Source organism: Amblyomma maculatum, chromosome 3 (assembly GCF_055883805.1).
Source record: "Amblyomma maculatum isolate TAMU_Amacu chromosome 3, ASM5588380v1, whole genome shotgun sequence".
NCBI classification, from domain to species: domain Eukaryota; kingdom Metazoa; phylum Arthropoda; class Arachnida; order Ixodida; family Ixodidae; genus Amblyomma; species Amblyomma maculatum.
The window spans coordinates 202,141,405-202,158,624 of NC_139346.1; the positions used below are offsets into that span (position 1 = coordinate 202,141,405).

Sequence of the window (17,220 nt, forward strand, 5' to 3'; positions counted from 1 at the left end):
TTATTTGCACATGCATGTTTTTAGTTGTTCTTTCATAAAGAATTTGCTATACACACTTGTGTGATGAATTGTGCCAACACTATAAAAGCATTAATCGTGCATTTTCATAAGATCTTCTGGTATCTCATTTTCCTGCGAGTCATGTAGAACTTTCCCTCTGTAGTAAAGTCACTTGGACCAGCAGAGATCTACCTCGTATATCGGTGCCTTTAATACACCAGTTAATGGTGATGGCACAGCCCTAAAAATGATGCCTGGTATTATTTGAAATTTGAAATTTATTCCACAACAAAGAGATGCTGCGAGGAGGACAGGAAAAAGCTGTGTGAACAGCTTGAAAAGCCCAGACTCCCTAGCACACGGGGTTTTTGCTACTTACTAATCACATCTTTTTTGTTTACAAAAAAAGCACTTAGACATACAGAGATGATTCTTAAGTGCAAGATGATTCCAACAAATGCTAACAGAGGGGGAAAAAATGTTGCTGGGGAAACAGAGGGTCAGAGGGGTGGATGAGGTTAGACAAGGTCAATTAGAGATCCTTTGTCCTGCAGTGGGTGTAGTTAGAATGATGACAATTATGATGACAACAGTGGTGATGAATTTCCGTGCCAGATCAGGCTCATACATGTAAGTTCTTATCAGCTGGGCCATATGTCACACGCTACTGCGCATTCCCCGCTTGCAGGTGCTGTACACAAAATCTGAGACGGAGGACATGGTGGTTCTGAACCCCAAGTGGCTCTGCAGTTCCGTCATTGGTGAGCTGCTCTCCCAAGAGCACATTGAAAAGGCACGTGTGACAGGCTGCTACACAGTGGAAGACTTCCAGTTTGCTTTCCCCGACACTGATGCCATAGACCTTTTGCAGGTGTGTTACAGTGCTCGTTGGTTTCTCTTATTTGTCCTTTTGAAAACATTTGCTTAGTGGGTCCTAAAAAGAAAGTCTTGTGGCAGCCAACAGCTAGTAATGGAGCTGATTAAAAAGTGCACAAATGCATGGCAACAGACAATAGAAGTTGAAGTTGTAAAGAATAAGAAGTGTTCTGAAAAGGATCCGAGATATATTACTTCAACACTCATTATTAAGAAAGAATAAGGTAAGATAAACACACTGCATCCTCTCTGTGCACTAGCTTCTTGTGCCTCATGGTTTCCAGTTGCTGATGTATTGCTCTAGTGCTGGAATATTTTGTCAAAGTCAGTCCATCTAGTGTTTTCAACTAAACCTGCCAGAGTTATAGCACAGTACCCTGCTACTGCAAAAACTTTATATTTCTGATGCCTTCATCTTTTTTTGAATCTTGTTATGTGGCTATAACCGAGGAATCAATCTTTTTCAATTGGTAATGCTCGTGTTTATGGTGTAGTAATGGTGCATGCTTGCTGATGCTATTCAGGTGCTGGAGAATCTCAAGATGTGCACCAAGTGCGACAATGATGGGGATGTAGAGTACGAATTCCCATGCTTCAACCTATTTGAGACACTGGATGGCCTCTGGGACCCTTCAGATCCCAACTACACCCAAGGCGTTTACTGTGGGGTCCATGTCCTGCCCTTTGATGACTTCCCACACATCCTAGCCATAATCTTCTCCAGAATGCAGGTAACAGCAACCATTTGTCATTTTTTTAGTCATGTACTGAGCTGCTAGATGACAACAGAATTAGTTGAGTGCACAGGAGGAGGATGGTGCTGTAGTGAACTCGTGTATCAGCTAATTTCATGTCTCAGGCCATTGGGTTTAGACCTCTAAATAAATTCCCGCATAATAAATAGTTCTTCATAACTGCATTAATTTGAAGTCACTTGAATTATTCAAATTGACACTTTGGTTCTGTTGACATCACCTGTATTAAAAGAAAGGGGGCCATGCAGTGATTTTACATGGCAAGACATGCATAGCAGGGTACGAATATTATGGGGGACACTTAAGCTGTGCCTTTAAGGACATGACACGATAGCGTAGGCTACCAGGCCACATATAAAGCCCCACTAACTAGGCCATATGAATGTGCCTGTGTGGCCTAGGGGTAACGTGAATGCAAGGCAACCCGAGTTGGCAGCTCCTGCCAAATGTAATGTCGGGCATTATGTCCAGTTAGTGCTCGGCTATGTCATCTGCCAGTTACCACCTGCTAGCACCATGCTAATAACTTTTCGTTCACAATACCAACGCCAGGTTTTCAGTGAACGAGGCTTTAAATGCTGCTGCATTAACAATGCTCCCCTTGGAGTTCAAATTATCAAGAACCAACTCCATGTGAGTAAGAACATATGTAACTAGTTAGCATTTACATATAAGAAGAGCATGAAAAGACGAGCACTAAATGACATCGGTATGCTTGCAAGAAGGAAAGAAATGAGTCTCAGTAAAAAAATGTAGAAATCAGGAAGGGAACAGTAGCTTGACTTGCACCTGATACAGCCACCTGCCAAAACCGAACACATCTGTACCCTCCTGTGTCTTAAAAGGCCAGGAGCAAATTGGACTTGGTCTATATTATATTAGTACGAGGGACAAAAAGACTACTTTCACTTAAACTAGAGCTTCCGCAAAGATAAAATGGGCCAGAAAATGAGGTGCATGTATTGCTGAAGCAAACTGGAATGACGTCAATGCTCTTTTTGTGTGTGGACCTTGGATGCTAGACTACACCACCAGTCTCATCCAGCCAGTAGTCGTCGGCTTTGTAATTCTCTGGACATCATTGTAACGTAACAGTAGCATCGCCACCAATGTCATAAGTTCAAATAGAGTGCCAGGAAGAAGTGTCACACAAAGAATTGATGCATGATACTTTTTGAAGCATGATCATTTGCATGACCGAGGCCTCATGAGAAAAGTCTTTTTCCATTTTCCAAAATATTTTCTACTTTCTTTTCTTGTGCAGTCCATGTATGTTAAAAACAAATTATACTGCATGTTCCTGCACGTCTGATCTTTACCCGCTACACGGGCGGGGTTAACTGTGATTAGCGCAACCGCAGTTACGCGAATAAATGACATCTGTATGTGATGTTTCGTCTCAGTGCTAATCAATTTTGGAGCTATAGCTGCCTGTTGGCTTTTGCGCTATCCCTTAAATTTGGATAGTTTCCAGAAGGCAAACATTATCCACTTATTCGTGCCCTCCCCATGTTTTTCAAGGTCAGAAATTTCATGTTTTTTCTTTGTCCTTTGAGATAATTTGAAATCTAAACCATTTTTTGTAGTCTCCGTTTTATCTCTAAAATGCACAAATGCCAGTTTTGCCAATGATGTCAACATACTGTGATGCCTGAAGAGCTTTGGCATTTAGCTGCCGGGCATGGGACTGTGAGGATCGACTCCTGAACATGAAGCCATATTTTGATGAAGGCGTAATGCTAAAATGCCTGTGTGCTGTGCAGTGTCACTGCACATAAAGAGCCACAAGTTTTCGGAAATTTTTTTCAGAGCCATGCGCCTACATAAGTTCTTTCTTTTCCTTTTCGCCATTTGCATCGTCCCTGTGCCATGGCGCAGTTCCTTCAAAGCCATACATAACATTGTGACAGGATCACGAGATCAGTTTCAGTTTTACGGTTACTCATTATTTGAAGTGATGCTCAATGTATTGCAGAAAGGGAACTCCAAGAAGTATTCCACGGTTATTAAGCCAAGGTGTGGATAGTTTGCCTTTTTATGCTCACAGGAACATTTGTTGCATGCACGCAGGTTCAGCTTCGGCGGGCGTCCATGGAGCATGCAGAATCTGATAGTACAGACTCTGAGAGTAATCTGTACCAGTGGCAGCGAGGCAGCAAGTTCTGCAGTGGAGCGCTGGAGGGAATGCTCACCCTGGTGGACAATGACAGTGCTCTAGAAGTGAAAGTGCGGGGTCCACGAGGCTCGTCTTCGAGCTGGTGAGTGATCCTATTAGCCACTGAGCGTCACTTATATGGTATGGCGCTGTACAAATGAAAAATTAGTGCATGTGTGCGATCATGCATGAAAAAAGAAATGCATAAGGGAAGGTCTTTATCTGGTGGTGATCAGCAAGAAATCAGTATAGTGTAAGCATTTTTTTACTGGACTGATAATTGGTGATTAGAAAGTGTTAAAGCAGCATGCCACTGATAAGGTCTGAACCGACGACCACCTCATGTTGCACGTTGTGCTGTACCGAGTTTGACTGTCTACTGTCGGGAGTATTTATGTCGCGTGTATCCTAATCACGAGAATGCTCAATACTACCACTCTCATAACAAGCCCTTCTATTTCTTCATTGTCTGCTATATGTATATATTTATTTGTTTATATGAAATAGTTAGTGATTGCAAACTTGAGTAACGAAAGGCTATGCAGTATTTCAGTGTTCATCTGCCAGTGAACATAAAATGTACAAGCCCATTCTTTTTAACACATATTTTAATAGCTATCAGCCTATCACTCATTAGCATAAGTTAACTACATAATCATATTAGTTAGGATGAAGTAATGTGTTAAAGTGAATTAACCAGTGTTATGTTGAATTGCAGAAGCATACTGCTGAAAAGCAAACTGTGTAGGGTTCTCTTAAATAATCACCAAGTCTGCATTTAATTTACAACAATAACTAAATGGTTATAGTAATTCCAGTTGAGTATGTTCAACACACTCAACTTTTTGCAAAGGCACAACAAAAGTGCTTAGTCGAGCAATAGAATTTTCTTCTGCTCTTACTTGTTTGCCTCTTGAAGGTCAAATCAACTATTATAGTAAGCTACTACAAAAAGCATTCCGTGCTTAAAACATACTCTTGATATGCCATCCCACAAATCCTCAGCTTCTACTTCTTGGAGGACCTGCTGATGGTTGTCGATGACGTGCTGGGTGAGATCTGCCCAGGCGCGCAGTTCGAGCGGCATCTGCTCAGTGCCGCTGACCTGCGTCATCACGCGCCCTCTCCAGCACGGTACCCGGCGCGACTGGTCATGCGAGCCATGCTCAATGACGGAGGCCTGCACGCCCAGGTGCTACACCCACAGACTGGCATGCCGGAGTCTGCGTGCGACCTGCTCTGTTGCCGAGACGTAGCCTCGGTCGCCTCACTTGTCTGCGGGCCTGACACACACGCGTCTCAGCTGTCACTGCTCACGCGCCAAAGGCTGGGTGCCGCACTGGACCCACCCGAAAAGCTCGGCCGCGACTGGTGCCTCCTCGCTGTGCAGCTCGGAATGACCGAGCGGCTCCCCGAGCTGGATCCCGAGTCGAAGGAGTCCGGTGTTCTGGCTACCTCGGGCAAGAGCCCGATCGCCAGGGTGCTCGGGGAGTGGACTCTAGTGATGGACAGCACGATAGGGCACCTTGCACGCGCACTGGATGAACTAGGCAGAGGGGACGCGGCGGACATAGTGCTGGGCACATCGCCTCTTGTCAAGGTGGCCGTCACGGCGCCGGCGTCTCCCGTGTCTCCAGTGTCAAGTCGGCACGATGACGCGAGAGTAGCGGCCGCTGTTTCCGCGGCATCGAGTTCGAACATTTCGCGCTAGTGCCTGTTTTAATTGAGGTACGTGTTGTTCTGTGTATAAGTCACTCTTGCTTAGAAAATATTTGTTTATATTATGACTACAAGTTGGACATTAGTTAGTGTGGAGGATACTGAAATACCTTTTGCAAAGAGAACAAATCAAAAGCAGGAAGGGCAGAGGAATGCTTTTCATCTGCTCACTAGAAGTAATTGCTGGTAGGTGTACCAACAGGTGCTGTATTCTCTCTTGGAATGGTGTACGGAACAAAACCCCGCAATGCGGAGTGCTGTGATTTGCATAACCGACCTGGCAATTAACTGCTTCTTATATAGCTTTTTTTAGACACCGCTACATGACTGTTTTTTACACTTGCTCAATATCTGTGGCAGTGACTGATTGCACATAATCTAGATAAGTGTGTGAATTTACTGTCATCATATTTCAGCACTTTATTCAATCATACTTTCATAGATAAGTCGCTTTTATCACTCAATAAAGTCAAGAGTGTTGGCATATAGTGGAGAGGCTCAGCAATTAGACTAGAATTGTCTTAACAACTTATTACTTGCTTGTTGCAATTAAAGGATTATAAAGTACACCAAAAATAATAAATCAGTGTACTTTGAGCTTCCTTCCCACTTTTACATAATATGCCAGTCATTGTAGCTGCCTTATGTTACAGTATGTGTGCATGTGTGTATATAAATGTAGTGTGTGCAATGAATGAAGTTAATGTTTTGTTTTGAACCATGGTCAGCTGACTAACACTGCTAATAAAATGTAAAGAATACCTCTGAGACATAGTGTGTTGAATGATGCCATCTAAACCTGAAAATTATTTGAATTGTTAGGAGGTTGTCTACACATTTCTTTTCTGGTGTGTAACATAGGTGGATAGCACCTAGTAGGTTGGTTGTGCATTGTGATGTGTAAGCAGCTGATCTGAAGTGCAGTAACACTTCGTAAGCATAGGGGCTGACTTCTTCATAGGTCCAGCTGATATTCTCGATGCAGTGTGATGCAGTTTGTTGACAGTGCAAGTGCAGGTCCATTTGCTGGCAATGCTAAAAAAAAAAGCATATTCCGCTGATGTTTATTGATCTACTTCTGGCACCTTATATTTTATTTTGCACATTCAGGGTGCAGCAGCTACTTAAATTGTTTTGTAGGAAATATTTAGTGCACTCCATGTGCAGCTTGTCAGTGTGGCATGTTTGCAGGTATGCATGATGAAATATGAATATAACTGATGCGCAAGTGGCAACCTATGCTATGTGTTTATTCCAGTTCTTATTGCCTCTTCACTTATTTTGACCAAACTAATGAAGTCGTAAAGTTAAAAAGGAAGTTACAGCCAAATCACATATGACTTGCATTTTATACATGTGTGCTCATGTTTTTGAATTTGTGCAGTTTGCAAAGGATGACAGATTGCTAGCACAATCTGCATAAGCCTTCTTTAGCAGTGGCAGTGTTCAAGACGCTGCCACTTCAGGTGGACACTGTTTAATTGTTGAGAAATTTGGTTTGTGTCTGGACTGTTCAGTTATTTCTCGTCTTCAGTACAGTGTGATGTGTTGATAGCACTACCAATCTCAATACCTCTAATATTTGTTCATTACTTGCATGCTATGCCTTGTCGTAAATATTAGTTCTCAAGAATTTTGTTAAGGGTAGCTAAAATCAGTGTGCTACTTTTTTTAAAGCGATTAATCAGACATGAGCATAAAATCATTATACTACAAACGACATATTATAAACGTTTAATTGTTTATTGCAATGCTTTTTATAAAAGAACTACAGTAAAAACTCGTTAAAATAACCTTGAGCGGACCATGGAAAATGAATTATTCAAAAGTTCTGATTATCGAATGACCCTAAGAAGTGGCAGAAAAATGCTTGCATTACAGCAATTTTATTTAATGAATGCCTTATGGTTGTCTGCAAATTTGAATTGAGAACCAGTTGACAACAGCAATATTTCGTGGTTTCGTCAAACGCTTTGCTTTGTGCACACTGTCAGGAATGTTGAAGAATTGCTTCAAAATCGTAAGTTGCTCCGCAGCCATTTTCGCAGTGTGACACACTAGCAGAGGCGCATGTTCACAAATGGCCCCATTGCGTTTTGAATATGTTTCACCACACTCTTCATCCCACCCTGTTCTGAGTCATTGCACTGACTCTGCGATGAAGCATCCTCAAAACGCAATGGTTCAGTGCACTCGAAATAGGCATTAGAATGGCATGATGCCATCCAAAACTAAAACTAAAGGATAAGTGATATGCAATGCAGTGTTCAAAATGGCACTTCAAAATGGTGCAACCAGACAACATGCGTGCCCGATGGCAGCAGTGAGATGGCTTGAATTTAATAAATGAAAATGCAAAACAAACCATGTTGCAATTTGGATCGTTATCGTGCCTGCCATACCGCACACGCCTGATGTGCATGGAACATACCCCGCCCCCTTAGAAATCTGGTGTGAGCCTGCCTATTGCTCGCATTAACAAGAGAGAGTCTGACTGATGCCATTACCATTTTATGGGCATTCGATCAAGACTGCGCTTTTGACATGAATTATTCGAATTTCCGAATTTACAGAGGTTGAATTAATGAGATTTTACTGTATTAAAATTGCTTCTGTATCTGTTATCCCTAATGAAAAAAGTTCTGTGTCTTTTTGTATTGCAATCCATGATTTAGTGAAATGGTTGCATGGAAATGTGCGAGTGTTGTGACCCTGGACAAGTCGAATTTTTGTGAAAGCGCCATATTTGCAATCTCTTTAGCATTTATCAATATACTGCAATGAAGTTTCTGAAATGTGCCAAGTAGGTCAGTCTTCATTTTTTTACTCTAATGACATGTTGCAGGTGTACTGCACGTTTGCAATTTTCGTGTTGCTCTAGCTAACACTTCTGATGCCTTTTAGTAGTAACTACGTTAAAGTGCATTGGTACTCGGCTCTTGCTTGAAGTAATGGCATTCATGTACCTTTGAGGTTAAAACCTTGACTAATTCTTTTCACCTATGGAGTGGTTGCCATTATTGACCAGGCAAGACAAGATGTTTCAGTTACCTCGATGTTCAGATGACGGTGCTAAAGAATAAGACCATTACTGACTCAGACGATTAGTTCAGTTGGCGCTCTGCCTACAGGAACAGTGCAATGAGTTTTGAATAGAGTCGCTTTGTGTCTAACCTGGCGTTACTCATGTTTCGTTGAATTTTGTTGCCGCTTTTTTTTGCTTTTGACAATAAACCTGCCATTCCAGAAACAATGATTGCAGTCTGAATAAATAAAAAGACACATATGTTGCCCTCCTTAAGGTGCATTCACACCACTGAGTTCATTGGTTGGTTTGGTTTGTGGGGTTTTAAAGCGACTCAGGGTATGAGAGACGCCGTAGTGGAGGGCTCCGGAAATTTCGACCACCTGGGGCTTTTTAATGTGCGCTGACATCGCACAGCACATGGATGCCTTGCTTTTTGCCTGCATCGAAAAGTGGCTGGCGCGGTTGGGATTAGCTCCTGCATCGTTGGGCTCAGCATTCGAGCGCCCTAACCACTGCACCACCACGGCAGGGCTAGAGTTCATTGGTTGCTCAGCTTGTCTATGGTAATTACAGACAGTGTGCAAGGAAGGAGGCATGTGGTTTGCGGATACTGTCACTATTAAACCTAAAGGAAATATTCATCAGTAGCTGTAATAGCAGCTAGAGAGCCTACATACTGTACAAACCTGCGTCACATTTCATCCTCTGATTGTAGTCTGTTTGCCCAGATCAAGAATAGTGTTGGCTCAAGATATGGTCACTCTGTCTAAATTCCAGGGGTGTGTGAATATTCAAAAATTTCAGATAGCAAATTGAATACTTTTCAATACAATTATTCGAAAAAATCAGTGTATGTTCAAAATTAGCTGAAATGAATTGAATATGTTTGCATGTTTTTGAATATTTTTGAATAGTTGGTGCGGTTTTGAGTAAGGCTCGCCATGTTTTTTTTTTGTTGAAAACTTTCAAAATGGTCTTCACCATTTTGAAACCTGGAAACCTTTTGGAACCTATTGGAAATTTTCAACTGAAGTCATAGGAACCAACTGAGTGTTGAACTGTGTTTTTAACCCGTCCACCAATTGCAGCCATGGTGAGACCCGTTATGCACAATACTACCAATGGGACTTACAAATTAGACCCAATGAATCACTGCATGTTAGTAAAGTGGCACATACCAATTAAGGCAAAAGGAAACTGCCAATTAGCATTTTCACTAAGGAATGAAAACAGTCCACTGTACATGAATGCACTGATAGCATAAGCTCAACAGGTTACCCAGTGAATACACTGCTGCTCACTTAAATACCCAATTTATTAGAGTCTCATGCTGGGACCGGTGAGACTTGACCATTAACTGCAGTGATAGTGCAGATGATGAATACCATATATATCAGGTAAAGTACTTATAGCTCGTATTATAGTATACGTACTGGCTCAAAAACCAGCGTCCAATATATTGGACAAAATGCTCCTAACCCCATCTTGGGATGATATACACATCAGTTTGCATGGCTTGTAGATGGTCTCTGCCTCCATTCTGTCACGCCTCCTCTCACAGTATAAATATAATGTTTTGCCATAGAGACTTGCTTCGATTTTCTTCGTAACCTTTATCTTTTCCTCCTGTTATATGCACCTTAGCCCATTGAAATGATGAGTGTGTGTCAAATAATAAGATATCCCAGTAAAAAATAAAAAATAAATAAACGCTACTGGAGCCCATTAGCTCCAGTTGGTTGGGATTCAATGGATTTCAAGTGGGAGGCCCAAATGAACTGTCCGATCGGTTCCAGTCGTAATTTTAGTTCCAATGAGATAATCCAATTGGTTCTTTTTGAAATTCTCGTTCAAATTCGACAGTCCAAATTAGCTCCCAGTTAATTTCCAACTGGGTAATGCAGTATGCCGCCGGATAAGCAAGTACTGCTTCTGGTATTTCTACGTGATTTCATGACACAAGTATATAGTTATTAGCTTTGATATACCATATGTGGCTTTATGTAAAAGTTAATAATAAAACGAAAATATATGTGTGTTAAACTGTACGTGCACAATAAGCTTAATTATATAAAAATTCCAGGCATTTTTTATCTTTGTGTTTAATACACTGAACATTGCACTGAGCTGAAAAATTGAGAAAATATTTTGCAGCACATACTTAATTTCACTACAAAAAGCTGACACCAAATTCTTTCTAGCTGGGCGTCGTTGATGGAGGCTCGCAGTCCCTTTAAAGATCCACAATCTTCTCGCAAGATGGTGCACATTCTGCTCACATGTTTTCATGCTGATATTTTCAAAAATCCTATCCAACGAATGTTTCTTAAAAAGTTACTCTTCAGATGCCACTAACGCGATTCCCGCCATGGCGAGAGCTGGCAGCGCATGGCGCTTGCAATACAGCTCTAGCGGCTGTGGTCGTACTTGGGCCCGTATCCTAAGTTTCCGTCGTCAGGCATCGTTTTCAAAATTGTCGTTTGTCGTACCGGCCGAACTGGGCCGTACCGCTGCTCGCAAATTCGGCGCGGAAAGTGCGGAAGCGCATGACGCGCACGAAGCCGCGGCTCCGTTGCTATAACAACACTGCGCATGCGCAGAGAGCAGTAGAGGTGAGAAAAAAAGGCTTGTCAACTTTCATGCTTTCGCGCCGCTGTGTGCCATGTGCGTGTAGCCGTGTGGTGCGCTAATGCGTCTTAGAGCAATGAACCATTTACGAACGCTAATTGTGTGCTCGAGAGCATCAGTTTGCATTTGCAGCGTGCGGGTGAGCTGTTCATTTACTGGACTTCTCGATCTTATAATTTTGCTTTAGATGTTCCTTTGCTTTATTCGCAGGGAATGAACCGAAACTTCCTTAGTATGTGCCCTTACTTTTTTTTTTTTCTTCTTTTTATAGTGCCTTGAAGCAGCAACGTTTTGTATGCTTGAAAGACTTGAGCTAGTTATAAAGATGCTATATAGGAACATTTAGGCTAATTGCTTCGGACGTTGGTAGTGTATGTACCAATGTTGATTTTGTAAAGGCTTGTAGACGGTAATAATAGAAATCGTTGGCGATTGTTGTGTTCTGTTCACTGTTTGGTGCGCAGACAATCACTAAGGTGCGCAGCGCTGTTTCGATTCCACAAAGTCTCACCGAGGCTCTTGAGACTTCCGAGCTCAAACACAAGCATCACCCTGGCGCGAGAAAGAGGGTGCAGGTCAAGCTACCAGAGAAACTGCTTGTCGCAGCCGGTCGGGTTCTTGAAAGTGAGTTGCCTCCAAGCTTGCCTGCGATTAAACTGCATGACATACTGCTGAACCTGTCAACTACGTTCACTTCGCACGCGTTGTGAGGTACCGATGCAATGCGCATTCACGAGAAGAGGTAGTGAGCGTGCGACTCCGCCTTACTACCAGAACATACTACCAGCTCTTCTGTTGTTTAGCTAGGTTCACTAACAACAAGAAAAGGATGAACGCTCCAAGCTTAATTCGGAGTGAAGATGCTGCTGCACTTGAATTGGAAGTTTCTTGCCAAACTAAGAAGTATGTTAAAGTAATCTGTTAAGCTTCATACTCATTGCTTATACATGTGTGACTTATATGCCACATAAGGCACATATGAACTGCATGGTATGCAACGTTTGTTTATACACCAGAGCCTTGGCTTTATTTCAAAAAGCAGTGTACATCATCAGCAGTGTTCTTAATACACTGCAGGATTGCTTTGCTTGGCTTTATTTTGTGGACTGAAGCTTTGAGAAGTGTATCCTGGGGGCATAGTCAAAGGGGTGTAGATATGTTTGCATGAGTGATATTTCACCCTTTGCTTACTTTTTTCATATTTCTTCCAAACTTCTTTCACTGCATTGTAGCTCAAGACATGACCCGCTTGCGTGAGGCAGCATTGTTGCTTCGTAACCAGCACTGGTCCCGCCACCTGCCCACAGAGGATGATGAGGTCAGAGCTCGGGCCATGAGCATTGAGAAGGAGCTTCTTGGAAACGGTAGGCTATATGCTGCTTTACTGCAATTTATGATGGTCATCTGTTAGCAAAGAGACACAGTCAGTGCCAGACATGTAGCCAGGATTTTGTTCCGTCGGCACGTGCGGGGGTGCGCACGTGCCGACGGAACAACCTGGTAACCCAATGAGACAGGCTCTCCGAATACTTAGCTTTTGAAGAGAAGAATGCATGGCTCTAGCCATGGACAGAGGCAAAAAAGTGCCACCTGTGCTGCTCTGGCCTCACATTCTCGGCACACCATTGTTTAGTCGTTCTGTTTGACTATTTACACTATTTACAACGATGCCTTCAAACTCTTCAGACAGGGGCCACATGAAAGGAAAAGCGAGACAAGCCGTAGAGGGTCACGCTCTGTCTGTGGACTGAGGGAATGTGCTGAGCGGAGGAAAGAGGTGTCTGAACTTTTCCTTTTGAGGAGTGCCAGCGGGCCGGATGGAGGAATAAAACCGAGGCAGTAGAAAACAAAAGAGAAATAAACACGAAAATGAGGCAGCGGCTGGGAGCGATGTCAACAACCGTGGAATTAATTAAAATAACACTGCAGATATCTGAACTCATTCTATAGAAACTTCATAGAAAGGGCACTCCAGGGTTCCTAAGGAATTAACCGTGCCACACGGTCCCCTTCGTGCTACAGGGAATGCTTGCCAATCAAGCTGCCAACGGGCAGCTTTTTCTTGCAGCTCCCTTCCATCTGGAAATTTCTAGGTGGCAAATAAACTTATAGAGATAGGGGTGCCCCGTCGGCGTGTACATTTCGCCCTTTCGTCTAGGCCGGGGGCCCTATAGCGCCGGCGACGCTATAAAGCGGAGGCACTTAGATCAGTGTTAGAGGAAAATAAAGATGTACAGCGCGTGCTCGGAGTGCAGGCACAGCACGGGTTGTTCAGAATGAGAAGCCTGCCACGCTGGTCATCTTGCTCTGGTGCTCCATCGCAACAAACTGATTTGATTTGATTTGATTTGAGCTTGCATGAGGCAGATGAAGTTTGCTCCTTTTAACCTCATGAGGGGTAGTGCTTATGCCGCCCCTGCAGCGGCACAGTGACTTTATGAGCATTTAAATGGCCCTGGTCAAAACCAGGTTTGAGTTATTGTGACCTGTTATAGTTGTAAAGACTATTTATTTCAACGATGCAATGAGCACCATGGTATGCACTAGCAACGTCAATAATGAGAGCACAAAAGCTTTGGCAGTGACGATTTCTAGCGGACTGGGACATACCAGTTACTGCACTGTGCATAAGAGTACATACAAACATAGGGAGATCCACAAGTTTCAATTTTTTGTGGATGGACTGTGAAACATACATAGCTTGAAAGGTCACATGAGGCTTTTCCAACAACAGTTGCTTGATATTTCAAAACAATGACACAATGAGAAAGGCAAACATATTGATTTATTGTTTAGCTGGGAGTATTGCTCTCTTTCATGTCTCCAGTTCTCTGTCATTTCCCTTCAAGAATACTGTTTCAGAGTCTCTTTCTTTCTCGCTAGCTGCACTGTATGCACATACTGCTGCTTTTCTGGAAACTCGTGGCCCGATTAGCGATTGCTTCCAAGCCTTGGCGAACACCTGCGAATAGCTGTAAAGTAATATGGCAGTGGCTTAGAAGTTCGTGCGAGGATAGAGGGTCTGAAAAAAATGAAACACGGTTTTACTCTGCTAACCAGCACAGTACTGTGCGAACGCATCAAATTATGAGTTATGACTCATCCAATAGACCACCCGGTCATGTCACTTGCCAACTACCGCCTGCCAGAGGCACGCTTGTGAGGAGGACCATGATATATTGTGTTCAAGTTGGCAGGGATGGGGTAAATATAAAGCCCCGCTTATAACCAAGTTGCACGAACGTTCCTCCATGGCCTAGGAATAGCACCTCTGACTGAAAGTTGGTTGCCCGAGTTGGCAGCTTCTGCCGACTAGATTACCTGATGGTGATGCACAACTTCATAAACCTGGTTAAAAAGATGGAGAACAGTGCAAAAACAGGATGAAGAGAGGAGCAACACAGCACCTGTGTCACAGGCACTGGGTTGTTTGTTTCTCTCTTTGTCTTGTTTTTGCGCTGTTCCCCATTTTTAGCAATGTTAAATTAACTAGCCTGCAACAGCATCCTCGTGAGCTTTCGCATCTAAATTTCAAAGATGGGGGGGGCAGGGAGCCCTCTCCCCACCCCCTCGCTACGTACCTGATCAGTGCACTTGTCAGTTCTAAATATGAGAGTCATTGTAATATTACTATTCTTGCCCAGTTCTTTCCATTTCTTCATTTCCCACCATTCACCATGGGCTGAAGCAACACTACATTTCGTTCTTCAAGTAGTAACGAACGGTGATGTGAGGCATGTTGCCAAGCAGAAAATTAAAAAATGGAATGGAGTTTTGGAGTTTATATAGTATGTAAGGGGGAAATGGATTTCAGATTTTTTATTTCTTCATGCATTGAAATGTATTTTGTTGAACATATTAGGAATAATTTTTACTATCACAAAATTTCACTGCTGTACCTGAGAACATTGTTCTCTACTGTTTTATATGTATTCTTTTAATCTTGTTAAAAGTCTAGGGAGTACAGAAAAATGTGGCCGGAGGTTGGTTTAACATTCATTGCATTCCTACAAACAAGGTACAGGTCAAGGCATGCCTAAAAAAATTCTTTTTGGGACACAGATTTCCAGCTTTGAATTTTTGTGATGCAGTGTCTGTTGACTTATCTAGACCGCAAATAAAATTTCTTACAAGAAGACATATCTAGACCGCAAATAAAATTTCTTACAAGAAGTTTGAAACTAAAATTGAAAAGCAAAGAATATCTTGACCTGTGATATGGTCCTTGGAGTGCAACAAAACAAACAGATTCAAAATAGATAGGACAATCATGAAGAAATCTGCTTCGCAGGGTGAATGTCTGGTCAGAAACTGGAACACAGGAAAATGCTGATTGTTTTAGCATTTTTTTCTATGGCTTGTGAAACAAATTTAGAGCACTTCTTGGTGGATTTCAGAAAGGAAACTTTGGGAAATAAAGCATACAATACAGTGATTTTCAGGAAAATAGATTTGTGGCCATTTTTCTCAGTTTCATAGCTGTATCCCCATTTAGTTTAGTATTATGTTCTTGAAATTTCATGCCAAATTTAGCCACAGTGGACTCATTATTTTGAACTGATGGTTAGGTATTATCACTATCAAATGTTTTAGAAAAAGCTGGTTAATGTGAACTTTCACATAATTCAAACGTATATTCTTTTCAGCCTGCTTTTTTGCTGTGCGATGTTTTCCTGATTAGAGGCCCAAATGGTCTTAATTTCTGGAGCCTTCCATTTACTTTGTCCCTTCCTTCATATCCTGAGTTGCTTTGGGCCTTTAAACCCTGTTTTAAACACTTTTGCAGTGCACATCATTTTGTATTCATGTTGAATTTCACAGCCCACCCCTCATGTAATGTCCCCCGACCTTTGGAGGAATAAATAAATAAATCATCAAGGGCCAGCAGCATTTTTTTCACCGCTTGTGGCAGATTTCAGAAGAGTGCAGTCAACCAAGGTTTGCATGAGGCTGCACTTGATTGTTGTGACATCCCACGTTGACAGGAAGGAGCTGCTAATCAAGGGTCCTACTCATAGAATATGTTGCTTGCAGCTCTTGAAATGATGAGCCAAGAGGAAAGGGAGAGTGTGGAAGAAGATGTAAAAAGAGCAGTATTTGAGAAGTTGAAGCATCGAGTAAGACTTTGGAAGCCTGTCAAGTGAGTACAGAAACTATTAGTAGGCCATTGCATAGTGTTCATTGACAGGGTTTAGAGCAGAAAAATATTGTTATGCAAAGACGAAGTCGAAGTGGTTCCCCCCCTTATGTTAGTGAAAATTGATGGAAATGGTGCATTAATTTAGAAAGTGCTGCGAACATTTGTGTTGATGGAAGTGATAATATTATTGGTATTACTTCCCGTAATCCATCTGCACTGAGCAATTTGTTCTAGTGCCAGTGTAAGTGAAGTGCAGGTGAACCGCTTTTGAGAATAGTTTCTGCATGGTTTATTTTGAATACACTTATGTGATATGTGTAAGCAGTTATGACTGGCCACATCTTTTTTTATCTACTACCTTACTGAGGCTGGCATAGTGAGTGAGCCACTCATGAAGAGCGTCGACAGGTAAAATGTTACCTGATAAACTTTTATCAAAAACACAACCACTAAGGCCAAATAAATTTGCTATGATCGGAATTGAATTACAAAGGATCATTTTAAAAGCCTGTAAATTTTGACAGTCACCAGTCATCGGAAAGTAATCTTTTCCTGCCTTTTTAACAAAACAACAGAATAACAGAACACAAATAATCTGTAGATGGATGTTTTCTGTTTGCATGAGAGGAAAGAATGGTGAGGAAGTGGCATGCATTTGTGCTACTATCCCACATAGTGTCACACTGCAATTGGTGATCTTTCTGCAAGCCTAGACAGAGCACTTCTGTGGTGTTTTGAAAGCGTCTGGTTCTTTGTGCTCATATTCAATCTGCTCTGACGCAGTCCTAAAGTTTGATGAGCGCACAGGAATTGGCAGCGTGTTCTGTTGAAGGTTTTCCAATTATAGAGTAAAATCTCTTTGCAGGAGACATGGTTACAAGAGACACTCAGTTATGAGAGACACTTGAAAATAGTTTGG

At 42.2% G+C, this 17,220-nt stretch overlaps 2 protein-coding genes across 5 annotated transcripts in view; both read left to right on the forward strand.

Annotated features, from left to right (window-relative positions):
- Nucleotides 1-8,758, forward strand: part of LOC146197448 (death-associated protein kinase dapk-1-like) — a 154,679-nt gene extending 145,921 nt beyond the window's left edge. For all 3 annotated transcript variants that reach the window (XM_084599273.1, XM_084599274.1, XM_084599275.1), the window contains exons 16-19: nt 689-871; nt 1,401-1,607; nt 3,702-3,889; nt 4,792-8,758. In XM_084599273.1, coding sequence (XP_084455399.1) covers nt 689-871; nt 1,401-1,607; nt 3,702-3,889; nt 4,792-5,497 — 1,284 coding nt within the window. In that variant the 3' untranslated portion in view covers nt 5,498-8,758. The remainder of the gene's footprint in view (nt 1-688; nt 872-1,400; nt 1,608-3,701; nt 3,890-4,791) is intronic.
- A 2,387-nt stretch (nt 8,759-11,145) lies between these two features.
- Nucleotides 11,146-17,220, forward strand: part of LOC146197449 (ribosome assembly protein METTL17, mitochondrial) — a 33,280-nt gene continuing 27,205 nt past the window's right edge. Inside the window, exons 1-4 of one of the 2 annotated variants that reach the window (XM_084599276.1) lie at nt 11,146-11,300; nt 11,626-11,785; nt 12,394-12,525; nt 16,196-16,301. In XM_084599276.1, the coding sequence (XP_084455402.1) occupies nt 11,223-11,300; nt 11,626-11,785; nt 12,394-12,525; nt 16,196-16,301 (476 nt within the window). In that variant the 5' untranslated portion in view covers nt 11,146-11,222. Of the gene's footprint in view, nt 11,301-11,430; nt 11,533-11,625; nt 11,786-12,393; nt 12,526-16,195; nt 16,302-17,220 lie in introns of those variants that run through there. The other variant, XM_084599277.1, reaches the window with a different exon arrangement.